The sequence below is a fragment of the Halichoerus grypus genome, chromosome 9, assembly GCF_964656455.1.
Source record: "Halichoerus grypus chromosome 9, mHalGry1.hap1.1, whole genome shotgun sequence".
NCBI lineage: Eukaryota > Metazoa > Chordata > Mammalia > Carnivora > Phocidae > Halichoerus > Halichoerus grypus.
Window position 1 is genome coordinate 141,299,787 of NC_135720.1, and position 14,073 is coordinate 141,313,859.

General features: G+C 40.7%; 1 protein-coding gene across 13 annotated transcripts in view; it reads right to left on the reverse strand.

Moving 5' to 3' along the window:
• The window catches only part of LOC144379120 (cytidine monophosphate-N-acetylneuraminic acid hydroxylase-like), a 71,541-nt gene that overhangs the window by 56,084 nt on the left and 1,384 nt on the right, over nt 1-14,073 (reverse strand). For 5 of the 13 annotated variants that reach the window (XR_013441452.1, XR_013441454.1, XR_013441453.1 and 2 more), the window contains 2 exons: nt 3,577-3,765; nt 1,489-1,544 (listed from right to left, as the gene is read on the reverse strand). The exons of 1 other annotated variant lie outside the window; for it this stretch is intronic. Coding sequence is in view for 3 of the 12 variants with exons in the window: in XM_078055753.1 (XP_077911879.1) it covers nt 1,489-1,544 (56 nt within the window). In the remaining 9 variants the exon portion in view is untranslated. Of the gene's footprint in view, nt 1-1,488; nt 1,545-3,576; nt 3,766-5,337; nt 6,342-14,073 lie in introns of all 13 variants that reach the window. 7 more of the 13 variants (XR_013441447.1, XR_013441446.1, XM_078055753.1 and 4 more) reach the window with 3 other exon arrangements.

Genomic DNA, 14,073 nt, shown 5'->3' on the forward strand with positions numbered 1-14,073 from the left:
ACAAGCACAACTAAAACAGGGTTAACCGTGAAGTGGACCAAGTTGAAGCTTATTGTGTGTGTGAAAGTTTTCAGAGTGCATTTCACAAGAGATACCATGTCTACGCTGAGCACGGATGTTTGTTTACACGCCTACTCTAGTACGTTGTTTTCTCTGGGGGAAAGAGGCACTACGGATTGATTACCTACCATAGCCAACGTGTCTGGCTTTTAATACCCTTTATATCTGGGGAATTCCCCACTGAGTGCCTGCCTTCCCAACACAGAAGCCAGAAAGTCGCCCTCCGACCTCCTTTGTGTGGCTGGGCTACAGATCCGGGACCTGGAGCCTGTCCACCGGACGTACTCAGGTCCATCGTCAATTGAGAGGAGTCCCAAGAAGAGGAGGCACCAGGGAGAACCGATTCCGGAGAGGGGGGCGGTGAGGCTCCGGCCAGCCTGGCAGCTCCGTCCCCGGTCCAGGCCTCCGTCCAGGCACTGCTGCGCTCAGTATTGTACTTTGGCACTGGTCCTGGATCCTCGTATTTTTAACTTCCAATGTCCATTAACAAATTTCTTTACCGCTTGCACGAACTAAAGTAGGTTTGCTTTTTTTGTTTTTGCAACTAAATTCCTTCACTGATACATCTACCTCCCACTAGGTATTCGATATGTAGTATTTCACTGAATCTGGAAACAATAACCCATTGAGGTTTGAAGAGGGCAGGAATGATATTATGAAAAACCCGGTCGGCCATGCCTGGTTGTTTGAAATTTACTTTGTATGCAAAGGGGAGCCGCTATATAGTATATTTGAAAAGGAACTGAGGGGGCTGCAGAGACAGTGGGAGGAAAGCCTGAATCATCTCAGGACTTTGTCCACCAACACAGAGGCAACAAAAAGGAACAGCTCTGTGCCCAACACAGTTACTCCAGAATGCCGCTACAAAGCGAACACTTCCTCGCTTCGGCCAGCAGGGGGCGCACCCAGCTCCGGTCCCTGCTCCTGTCCCCAAGGAACAGTTTGTGTGTGAGCATGCCCCTGCCCACTTAACTGAGACGGGGTAACTGGCTGATGGGCATTAAGGAGACACTTGAAGTAATGAGCACTGGGTGTTATATGCAACTGATGAATCACTGAATCCTACCGCTGAAACAATAATACAGTATATGTTAATGAAGTTGAATTTAAATTAAAAAAATTTTTTTTAACCTGTAAAAAAAAAAAAAAAAAGAAGTCAACAGCCAACGCTCCCCTTTTCCATTATGGAACTAGATCTGCAGAGCACTGAGGAAGGTCACTCCAATTGCCAATGCTAATACTAGGCAAAGCAGTCCGACAGGAAATATCTTTCCAATAAATGGTACTGGATCAACAGAACATCCATATGGGAAAAAAAGAAATATCGATCTTTACCTCATATCTGCACAAAAGTTAGCATGAACTAGACCATAGGTCTAAGCATAAAGGATAAAACTCTAAAGCTTATGAAATAAAACGGAACAATACCTTTGTTGGCTTGGGAACAGGCCAAGGTTTCTTGAAAATGACAAAGAAAGCCATAACTATAAAGGAAAAATTGATAAATTAGACTTTACCAAAATTTAAAACTGTGTTCATCAAAATACAGTATTAAAAAAATGAACAACCACAAACCAAGCTAATATTTTACATAAGACTGATAATTAGAATAGATAAGGAATTCCTACAACTCAATAAAAAAAAAGTCAAACAATCCAAATAATTAATGGGCAAAATATCTGAACACATGTTTTACAAAGGAAGATTTATCAATGGCAAATACACGAAAAGATGTTCAACATCACTAATCATCAAGGATTAATGATCACAGTCCCAGGGAAAGAACACAAATTAAAATCACAATAAGATACTACTACCACCCATCAGAATGGTTAAATTTAAAGACTATAACACCAAATGCTGGCAAGGATGTGGTTCAGCCACAATTCTCGTACATTACTGGGGGGAGCACAATTTAATGCCACTTTCTAAAAGGTGTGGCAGTTTCTTATAAACCTAAACAGATGCTCACACTGTAAACCAGCAATTCTATTCCTAGATATTTATCTGAGGGAAATGAAAGCACATATCCACAGAAAAGAACATACCAAACTGCTCCATTAGGATCTTTATTCATGATAGCCTCAAAGAGCAAACAGCTCAGGGGGCCATCCATAAGAGAAGAGTTAAACAGTCCACGCTCACACAACAGAATACCACTCAGCAACAAGGAAGGAACGCTAATGCTTGTAACCATGTGGACAAGTCCCAAGATTCCACTTGTTAAGTGAAAGAAACCTTCCACCGAAGACTATATACCATCACTAATCATTAGGGAAATGCAAATCAAAACCACAATGAGATAGACACCACTTCACACTGTTACGGAACCTGGACTGGATCACCCGACGGAAGAACCAAGTGGCACCTGGAGATCTTGGAGGACAGGAGGTTTATTTAACGCCGGAGGGCTCAGAGGAGAGTGATCTCCAAAGGTCTGAGCCCGGAGCACAAAGGGGACAATTTATACACTTCTACTTCCACATACTTGGCACTTTTGTTGTGTGCGTGAAGCAGGGCAGGGAGAGGAACCTGGAAGAGCCCTGAGGCAAGGACTGGGACTCTCCTGCTGGCTCCGTGGCCCATCTTAGGACACAGATTTTCCTTATCAACCGTTAGGATGGCTATTATGATCCCACCCCACCCCCAAAAAAACCCAGAAAATAACAAGTGTTGGGAAAATGTGGAGAAATTTCAACCATTGTGTATTGCTGTTGGAAATATAAAATGGTTCGACTAAGTGTGGAAAATAGTATGGGTGTTTCCTCCAAAACACAGAATTACCTCATGACCCAGCAATTCTGCTCCTAGGTATAGACCCAAAAGAACTGAAAGCAGAGACCCAAACAGCTATTTATACGCCAATGTCCACAGCAGCATTATTCACAATAGCCAAAAGGTAAAAACAACCCACAAGTCCATCAAGGAATCAATGGATAAACAAAATGGGGTACACCCATATAATGGAATATGACAACACAGCCTTTAAAAAGATATGGAATTCTGATACATGCTGAACCCGTGAATTCTGATCACACATGAACCTTGAACTCGTTATGCAAAGTGAAACGAGAAGACAAACACTGTAGGGCTCCACTTATAAGGGGTTTCTAGAAGAGGCAAGTTCAATAGCGATTAGCAGGGGCTGAAAGGAGAGGAGAAGGTGGAGTTAGTGATTAATGGGTACAGGGTTTCAGTTTGAGATGACGGAAAAGTTCTGTCGATTAGTGGTGACGGTGACACAACAGTGTGAATGCATTTTATGCCACTGAATTGTACACTCAAAAAAGGTTAACGTGATGAATTGTCTTACGTATATTTTACCACAATTTTTTAAAAACAGGAATGGGGCCTTGAACATTACCAAGTTAACTCCCTCCCCATATCATTGGCAGGTGACTTTTTTCCACTTTTATTTCACCCTATTGAGGCTACTTCCCAGCACAGTGTGTGTATCCTAATGCTCTTGTGGAGAAAAAATAATATGACTAAGAGGACAAATAAAACATGACTTACCAGGAATACAAGAAAGCCCTTCGCTCGCACATTCATCGTGTTGAAAATTTGAAAAGCGTGAAGGGGAATAATGAAGTTGTTGTTAGACCTGATTGACCGTCCAGTGCGGTGCTGAATGTTGTTTCGGAGAACACCTTTCCTCGCCCAAGGTCCACATCCTCTTCGTCAGGAAGACATAACCAGAGATGGCTTTGAATTAGAAAACACCACCATATAAACATGACTTCTTACCATTGGCTTCCGCCCAGTCATTTCCAAGCTTTGGGAAAGTTAAGGCTACCATTCGTCCCCAAATGGGTATCCCATTTCGTTGTTCCCCTTTTGCTGAGTATTTGGCTTGTGTCACGTATTTTTATTAATATAAGTAATGCTACTCTAAACAACAACAACAACAAAATTGCTAACCATAGTTTAGCTGTACATACAGTGTGGTCTCAAATGCATATATAAAAAACAGTCCATGCCTATGTGCAGAATCACTGGCTCCGGATATTCATTCCACCTCTTGCCCTGGGTAACAGCTATGGGGTTTCCTGAGACTGACAACCCGCTCAGCCAGCCATTCCCCTGCCATCTTGATTGGTTCAGATAGTCCAGACCCAAGCAAATCAGCGCAGGGGATGCCCCTGCCACAGGGACTGATCTTCAGCAGCAACCCGGCGGGGCATTTAAACTCTGTCTGGGCACCATCTCCCAAAAGAGTTGATGGGGCTGATGGCCTCTCAACTGCCAAAATCTGTCCTAACCCACACCACCTTCCCCTAGAAACCCTTCTTGTACGGAGATGTGGTTCATCTGCCAATGAAGAAATCTGCTGGATTATTCTTCCAGATTCCCGGCACTGATTTCCAAGGGGGGGGTTAAAGTATCTTGAGCAGAACAAGAAAGGGAAAGCTGAATCTTTACTCCCACCTCCACTTCATAGTTGAAATCTGAACAAAAAAATGTATCTTTAGAACGAACCACAAACTAGACTTGACACCTACTGTCTGGGGTGTCAAAGGAGAACTTGTTCTAGAACATATCAAAGCGGAATTGTGTGTGGCAGGATCAGGCTGCTAAGACGATTCGTTGGGCCAAGAACCATGTTCAGACGATTAAACCTGAAGACAAGGGCAGGATGGCGTACAGACTTCCCACCAAAGAAAGGCAGTGGACCTGGGCTTGATGGGAGGGCACTCTTCGTTTTTAAAAATGGCAGCTAGGTTATTACCACTGGAAACTCAAGAACTCTCCCAAACGAAGAGGGAACAGAGCGCTCACAAGAACAAAGCGGAAGCTCCCTTTAACGCTGACCACCAGAGTAGCTGTGTTGGATGACCTATGTTCTTCCCCAGCCATAAAGGATCCTGTACTAATGAGGACTAAAGGTAGCTCAATGGAAAACACCTGCTGCCAAATTAACTTTAAATAAGGATCCCTCGATCTTCGTTCCCTTCTTGGTGCCATGATGCAACAGAACGAGTTCGGGTTTCTCTACCCTGTTTCAAAGGCTGCAGCCTTTGAAAGAAGCTTTTTAAATAAATCTAGGCATGAAAGCAGTAACTGACAAGATAATATTGTGCCGAATAGGAAATGATAGTGACCTAAACCATGAGCCAATTTGTTCATCTCAGGAAATAAACCTGATGCTTTCTGGATATCCTGTAAGGTTCTTTCCATATGACATTCACAGTGACTTATATAGGACTAGGAAAAACTTAGACACTAATTTTGGAAATACTCGACAAATGCAGCAGAGTGAGAAATTTTCAGATCTACCTTTCGATGAGGATTTTCTCTGTTGGCATATCAGATGAAATCCTGACTTATGTCCAAGATTCTCTCTGAGTGCACCTCCATGATTTCAGATCACCAGCAGCAACAATCTCTGGCTCCCCACGCAAGCTGCAGGGTCGGTGGTCCTAACCACAGCAGCAGGTGCAGTGGACAGAGGCACGGGGTGGGTCAGCCACGGCAGAATCAGCGTCGGAGGGCGAGGCTAGTGCAGGCTCCCCGCACACTTGCAGGTCGCAATTGTGACCCAGCTGTGCCTGTCAGTTCTCTGCAGCGAGACCTACCAGTGTGAGCTCTTTTCAGAATTTCCTGGCACATCAGGATTCTGCCCTCCGCCGCAGCGTTGAGTTTACTCAGCTGGACTGGGCTCTAGGAAGTTTGGAGACATCACCACAGCTGATTTATAACTTCCACGATGTGGTCAGCTGTTTCTGGAAGTTTCTGAAAACCAACAACGTGAGGAAATGCACAGCCTATGGTACATTCTTAGGTGTGTCACGCAGGGGATGTGTCTTTCCATCGGTGTCAGCCAGAAACGCCACTCCAGGCTCACAGACATTTTACAAGTTTCAGAACAGAAACCTATCCAGCTGAATTAAATGGCATAAACAACACTCAGACTGTCACAGCCTTCGGGCTCTTCCTTACCCAACAGAAACCAGACCTTTCGCAGAATGACATTGGGAAGCCCCCGGCTGGCCCAGTCGGCGGAGCATGCGACTCTTGATCTTGGGGGATGTGAGTTCGTAGCCCCACGTTGGGTATAGAGATTACTTAAAAATGGAATCTTAAAAAAAAAAAAAAAAAAGAAGAATGACATCCAGTGAATGCCTCTAACTCCATACCCGATTTTCACCTTGGTTTTGGATGTTGCTTAAGGTAAGATTACAGAAGCGTAAAGCTGGGAATGTCCGGGGCCAGCAAGTTTAAGTGGAGGTCTGAAGACACATTGTACTGTCATTCCATTCCAAGCTGATCTTAGAAGACAACTTAAAAAATAAAATTGAAATAGGCATTCGTCAGTATGAAAATAGAAACTGTGCCACAACAAATAGTAATATGCTGCTCTTCACTTTACTCTGAGCACCATTTTATATGAAATACTTATTTGAGAGCAGAAATGAGCATTTCAGATTCTTTTGAATTAGAATATTCTCGGTTTAAATTTGTTGTTTTGGAATAAAAATGAAACACATAGGGTTTGCATTTCTGGACTGTTCCTAGTAAATCAAACACAAAATTTAAAAAACTAAAGCTATTGCCCTGTGTTTTTTTAGCTCTGTTTTTATGTCAGATGTTAAAATAAATAGTGTTTTTATAAAATGAAAATCTCAGTGCTTTTCTCCTTCACAATTTTTTTTAGCCTATAACAGTACAGGATTTATAGTTTTTATAAAGTATGCCATTTTTCTCATTAAATTAAGGTAATAAGATCTTTTCAGCACACAAATATGTTACTTCATAAATCCAGTCATTTTGATCGGTTCTGATGTGTTATAACCATACTACTCATCTGCTTTATTCAGGTAATACAAGGTGAAAGGTAAGTAATTATTGAAAAGAGAAGTATTACTTAGCCTAACATCTTCTAGATTTTAATATTATATGCCTTAGAATGAAAAACATTTTTGGAAGGACAAAGATCATCTTTCCTAATTATTTCTTAATATTTACATAAATATGAAGACCATAGCACTTAACCTTCATAAGTGTCTTCAGGAGAATTTTTTCCTTTAGGAAGACCTCTGTACAGATAATTGGACATAGTTTAAAATGTTTGCAATGTGTAAAAACTCTGCTGCTAAATGCAATCATTACTCAGCTGCAATCAGGAGACAAAAAGGTTGATAGAAAAACTGCATCAAACAAGAAAAAGCCAGATTGCTGAGGATGCAACCCTTCAGAAATAAAGGTTTGAGTCACCCCGGTGGGTGGAGAATCCTGGCGAGCTGAGGTCACGGCTGAAAGTCAAAGAAAACCACAAACACTTTGCCGAAGAAGGAAGTTCTAAATATCACTGTGGTTCTTTTTAGGTTGTCTAATTCTTCTTGATTTGGTTTAATATTAATTAATATTAGTTAAACTAATTAATATGAATTGGTTTTATATTTTTTTCTAAAAGATACTGCCTTTTGTGCAAGTTTTCAAATTTATTGACAAAATTATGGATAGTAGTCTCCTGCTTTTAAAAGTCTCTCCCGTATCTGTAGTTATACCCATTTTTCATTCCTAATATTGTTTATTTAGGCCTCTATCCTTTATCCACCTCCTTAGAAGATGGCTAGTTTTATCATTTCCTTTTTACAAAGAAGATTTTCATTTTTTGATTGTCTTTATTGTTTGGTTTGTTTTCTAATTATTTTTTGCTTTTTATTACCTCCCTTTTTTTTATTTTATCTTTTTATGACCTCCTACTACTTTTTTCTTTTGTAAAGATTTTATTTTTAAGTAATCTCTACACCCAACATAGGGCTCGAACCCACAACCCCGAGATCAAGAGTCGCAGTCACCACCGACTGAGCCAGCCAGGTGCCCACCTTCTTTCTACATTCTTTACCCTTTCATGCTTTCAATATCTTCAGGAGTAAAGAGCTTCATTTCTTCATTTCCAGATTTTAAGTTATTTTTTAAATAAATGCATATAAGGTTACAAATGTTCCTTTGACTTAATCTCACAAGTTCAGATCTGTAGAACCTTCTCAGCCCTTTGGGGATATACTCTGTCATTTCTACTGTGGTTCCTCTTTAACCCACAACCATTGGGAAATGTCTTTGTAAGTTTCCAAACATTTAGATTCTTTTCCGTCCTTTTATCATTTCTTTCTGATGTCATTATTACAATATGGTCAGATAATATGGTTTATGTAACTTTCATTCTTAAAAATTATGACTTCTTTATTATAACATAAATAAGTCCCGGGGATATTATGTATGGCATGGTGACTATGGTTGATAATACTGTGTTGTAAATTTAAAAGTTAAGAGAGTAAATCCTAAAAGTTACCATCCCAAGAAAAAAAAAGGTGTAACTGTGTGTGGTGATGGGTGTTAACTAAACTTTTGTGATAATCATCTTGCAATATATACTCTAGGAGCCGAGGGCAGGCTGCCCCAAGATGGGCCTCTTCGGCATGAAGATTATTTTGAGCTGAAGCCACTTGAGACCCTGCAGGATTGAGAGAAACTTTTGTGCCTCCCTTAGCTACATAGAAGAATCTAAATTGGGAGTCTTTCCCAGAATAAGGGCTATTACTAGAGATAAATGTTATCTGAGTGACCCATCTGCATGGCAGGGCAAACGTCTGATTACCAAACATCTGCCCTTGCTCCTATTCCTCTGTAATTGTACTCCTTCCTTCCAAAGTCCCAGACACTGAGCCCCTTCTCCTTAGTTCAGGATGACGTATATGCCTCGCTTTGCCTGATTGCTTTGGATTTGTACATATATGGACTCCCCATAGGTATGTTATTAAATTTGATTTTCTCTGCTTAATTTGTCTCATGTCAATTTGATTCTTAGTCCAGCTAGAAGGACCTTGAAGGGGACAGGATATTCTTGCTCCACAAGAATTCATATATCAAATGATTATATTCTACACCTAAAACTAACTAACACACTGTGTTAGTTTTAACTAACTAACACACTTCTCCCTCTGACCCTCCCCCCTCTCATGCTCTCTCTCTCTCATTCTCTCTCTCAAATAAATAAATAAAAATATTTTTTAAAAAAAATTATGACTTCTTGGGGCACCTGGGTGGCTCAGATGGTTAAGCGTCTGCCTTCGGCTCAGGTCATGATCTCAGGGTCCTGGGATCGAGTCCCATGTTGGGCTCCCTGATCAGCAGGGAGCCTGCTTCTCCCTCTTCCTCTGCCTCTCCCCCTGCTCATGCTCTCTCTCTCTCTTTCTCTCTCTGTCTCAAATGAATAAATAAAAAATTATTTTAAAAAAATAAATAAAAATTATGACTTCTTTAAAGTGAAGACTTTCTTTATGACCTAGTGCCTGGAGTGGAGAGGGTATGGTAATATTTGAGAATTGAATTGGGTATTATTGAAGTTTTAAACACAATGGACTTCTGGTAACCAAAAGTTACTAAATCTGGCCAAGATTTCATCCAGGATTGGGAAAGGGATATTTCACAGAGCATGACTGAAAGCAATGATGGGAAAAAAATAAAATTTCTTCACACTTAATCCCCCACTGAAGCAAGACTACTTAATAAGCCAACTATAGAAGGTCCTCAATACATATTTGCTAGAAAAAAAAAAAAAAAGATTTACCCAAGAGCCCACATCTTCCCAAAAAGTTTTTACATTCGGATTCTCTTTTGCCTAATTCTCCCTAATCTAGAGGGCTTTTCTTTGTTTTTCTTTTTCTTCAAAATCCTGATCAGCTTTCATTCCCAGTTTAGTTTCTGGCTAAATTCACTTAGCTCTCAAAGAAGCATGTCTATTTCTGAGGTCAAAGGCTTTCCTATTTTCCGAGGGTCCCCTAAGAGGATGCATTCCGGGCTTGACTGCTTAGGAGCCTGAGCCTCTGCTTTGCTTTCCCCCCCAAGCCCATGCCCTCCTGGGGTCTGTCCCAGCGGGTCTGCGGCTTCATACTAACAGGCCACCAGGTGTCAGTGCTGAGCCACAGGAAAGGAGCAAACTGGAGGGCGAGGACAAAATGTTGGAGGTAATACAAAGGCATCAAAGATCACCCATTTTCAACCAAAGCAGGTGAAAGAAGCCATGGCAAGAGTCTGAAGAAACGGAGGGATCATCACAAGTTTGAAAAAATTGCCCAAAGTGCTTAAATAAAGTTGGTACAACTATTATTAACACCAAAGTAACAGGGTGCTCTGGGGAGCTGAATGTCTGCGGACGACAAAGAGAATACTGAGTCCGTGAACCACCCTGCCGCCCCCGTCTCATCTTCCTTCCCATCCATTCTTCTCTCCTGCCCACCAGTCGGAAGAACTAAGGCAGCCATGTAAACCCCTCGCCAGGAACACCTCCAGACGTCCTGACAGTTTCTTCTGACATTTTTGGTGCTTGGCTTACTGTTCCCATGAGTACGTGCGTTTGTGTAGAAACCAGTGAAGGGGCTGAGATTCGCACTGAGCTGACATGAGGTGGGCCTGAGACACAGGTGTGGATGTGACAGCGGACAGAAGCATGAGTGAGCAAGCTCTCACGAGTCACTGAAGTCAGCTCCGGGACCCTGGCCGTGGCTTTGGACCAAGTTTACCCACGTGTCTCAGAGGCAGGGAGGTCCCAGCTGACATTAACTTGCTCAAGTTCCTCTCATCCTAAACAAAGGCCTCTTCAGCCCTTGGACGCTCCTTTTCATGGTCTCCTTGAAAGTATGGTCTGCATTTTTGGTGGCAGCTCCAGCACCTTCTGCCATCTGCTGATTACTCTCACCAAGGTCATAGGTAATGACCTCATGGGGAGCATCCTCAGTGCTTAGTGTACAGGACGTCTCTTTCACGTGAGGCACCGTGGATAACTTTCCTGGCATCTCTCCTGGAGTTTTAGCATTTCAGGTCTTACATTCAAGTCTGTAACCCATTTTGAGTTTATTCGTGTGTGTGGTGTAAGAACGTGGTCCAGCCTCATTCTCCGGCACGGAGCAGTTCAGTAGCCCCAACCCCGCTTACTGAAAAGGTGGTCTTTACCCTGTTGTATAGTCTTGCCTCCTGTGTGATAAATTGACCACGTAAGTGAGTTTATTCCTGGGCTCTCTGTTCTGTTCCATTGATCTGTGTCTGTTCTTGTTGCCAATACCACAGTGTTTTGATTACTAGCTTTCTTGTAGAGCTTGAAATCAGGGAGTATGATGCCTCCAGCTTTGTTCTTCTTTCTCAAGATTGCTTTGGCTATTCAGGGTCTTTTGTGGTTCCGTACACATTTTAGGATTCTTTGTTCTAGTTCCGTGAAAATGCCACTGGTATTTTGATGAGGCTCACATTGAATCTGTAGATTGCTTTGGGTGGTATGGACATTTTAACAATATTAATTCTTCCATTTGACTTATTTAGCATGATACCCTCCCTCTAGGTTCATACAGGTTGTCGCAAATGTCAACATTTCATTCTTTTTATGGCTTTATACATATATATATATAGTGTGTGTGTGTTTGTGTATATATATACGGTGTATATATATATCTCATACGTGTACATGTATATGTGGGGTGTGTGTCTGTGTGTGTGTGTGTACACACCACATCTTCTTTATCCATTCATCTATCAGTGGGCACTTAGGCTGCTTCCATATCTTGGCTATTATAAATAATGCTGCAATAAACACAGGGGTGCATGTATCCCTTTAAATTAGTGTTCTTATTTTCTTTGGATAAATACCCAGAAGTGAAATTGCTGGATTGCATAAAATTTCTTATTCTTATTTAAAAAAGAAATGTGATTCATTTTCTTCAATAGATTCCAAAATGAAACTTTGTTACCCTAAAGTCTGAATTAGGACAGGTAGGATTACAGTGAAACTCTAGCAGAGTCATGTGAATGAAATCGGAATAAGGACAAGCCTTTCCAAAGAAGGGTCATATGTCTACAAGGGAGGAAAATCTGGTCCAACCAACCAGGTAAATAGTACACTGGAAGGCTTTATTGTGTTCTACTGCTAATGTTCATCTAGTGCTGATTGATTTTCCTATTAGAATGTAATGCAGATATAATCTGAGAGCTTTTTGACAATGAAGACCACCAGAGCTAAGAAAAAGAACACCATTTATATTTCAGCGATCCAGATGGGTTATGATAAATGGCTGCATAACACACTTCAAGTAGAAGATATGTAGACAGTGTTTCCCATTATTTTTTCATGTTAAGGGACTATTAGAATAGAAGGTATTCTATTAAACTGCACAAATATAAAATGTATATAACTGGACCGCTTTCTTACACCATACACAAAAATAAACTCAAAGTGTATTAAAGACCTAAATGTCAGACCCGAAAGCATAAAACTCCTAGAAGAAAGCATCGGCAGTAAACTTTTGGGCACCAGTCTTAGTGATATTTTTTTGGACCAGTCTCCTTAGGCAAGGGCAACAAAAGCTGAGATAAATAAATGGATGACATCAAACTAAAAAGCCTTTGCACAGCAAAGGAAACCATCAAAAACAAAAAGGCAACTTACTGAATGAGAAGCTATTTGCAAATCATACATCCAATAAGGGTTACATCCAAAGTATATAAAGAACATACACAATTTAATATAAAAAAATAATTTGATTAAAAATGGGCAGAAGCCTTGAAAAGACATTTTTTCCAAACAAGACATGCAGATGGCCAATAAGCACATGAAAAATGCTCAACCTCACTCGTCATCAGGGAAACACAAATCAAAACCACAAGGAGATATCACTTCACACTGGTCAGATGGGCAATTATCAAAAAGACAAAAAACAATTAAACATTGGTGAGGAAGTAGAGAAAAGGGAGTTCCACTGTTGGGAATGTAAATTATTGCAGCCACCATGAGAAACATTACGGAGGGTCTTCAAAAACTTAAAAAAAATAGAACTCCCATGCAGTCCAGCAATTCCACTTCTGGGTGTTTATCTCAAGAAAACAAAAACACTAATTCAAAGAAATATATGCCCCGCCCATGTTCATTGCAGCATTATTTACAAAAGCCAAGGTATGGAAGCATCCTAAGTACCCATCCGTAGTTGAATGGATATACAAGATGTGGTGTATACACACAAACACACACACACACACACACACACTGGAATATTACTCAGCCATAACCAAGAATGAAATCTTACCATCTGTGACAACAGAGATGGACCCAGAAGGTATTATGCTAAGTGAAATAAGGCAAAGGAAGAAAAATACCATAGGATTTCAATTGTATTTGAATCTTAAAAGATTGACTCAATCTTAAAAACAAAACAAACAAAACAAAACAGAAACAGACTCACAGAAACAGCAAACTGTTGTTTACCAGAGGGAGCGGATAAAGGAGTGGGAGGAAGAGGTAAAGAGGATTAAGAGGTACAAGCTTCCGATTTTAAAATACATAAGTCATGGAGATGTAACATACAGTGTACCGTGTAGGAAATACAGTCAATAATATTGTAGTAACTTTGTGTGGTAACTAGACTTATCACGGGGATCATTTTGCAATGTATAAAAATACTGAATCACACATGATACACATCTGAAACTAAGAAGGATAGTGTCTGCCAATTGTACTTCAATAAAAAAAAATAATAAAAACTTAAAAATAAAGCAGCGCTGGAAGGGGAAAGAAGGAAAATGAATCAGAGGAACTGTCAGACGGACTGACTTACAGCATTGTCACAACTGTTCCAGAGCCCCATCCTGCCCACCTGTGGCTGCTTAAATGTAAATGTAAATTCATTACATTAAATAAAATTAAAAATTCAATTTCCCAGTTGCACCAGCCGCTCAAGTGTTCAGTTGTTACATGTCTACTTCACTGGAGATTACAGATATAGAACATTTCCATCACTGCATAAAATTCTACTGGGCCGCATCGCCTTACACACACACACACAAACACACACACACACACACCACAGTCATCAGTCAAGGACCGTGGTAATAGAATTAAAGTTTCTATGCTATACACTAAACTTTGACCTCTATTCCCCTTGTTTTAATTGATTATCAGGTTTTCTTATTAAATTAATATATGCCATTAAGATTTCCCCCCTCAGTTGTCAATCCCTGATTCAGTTA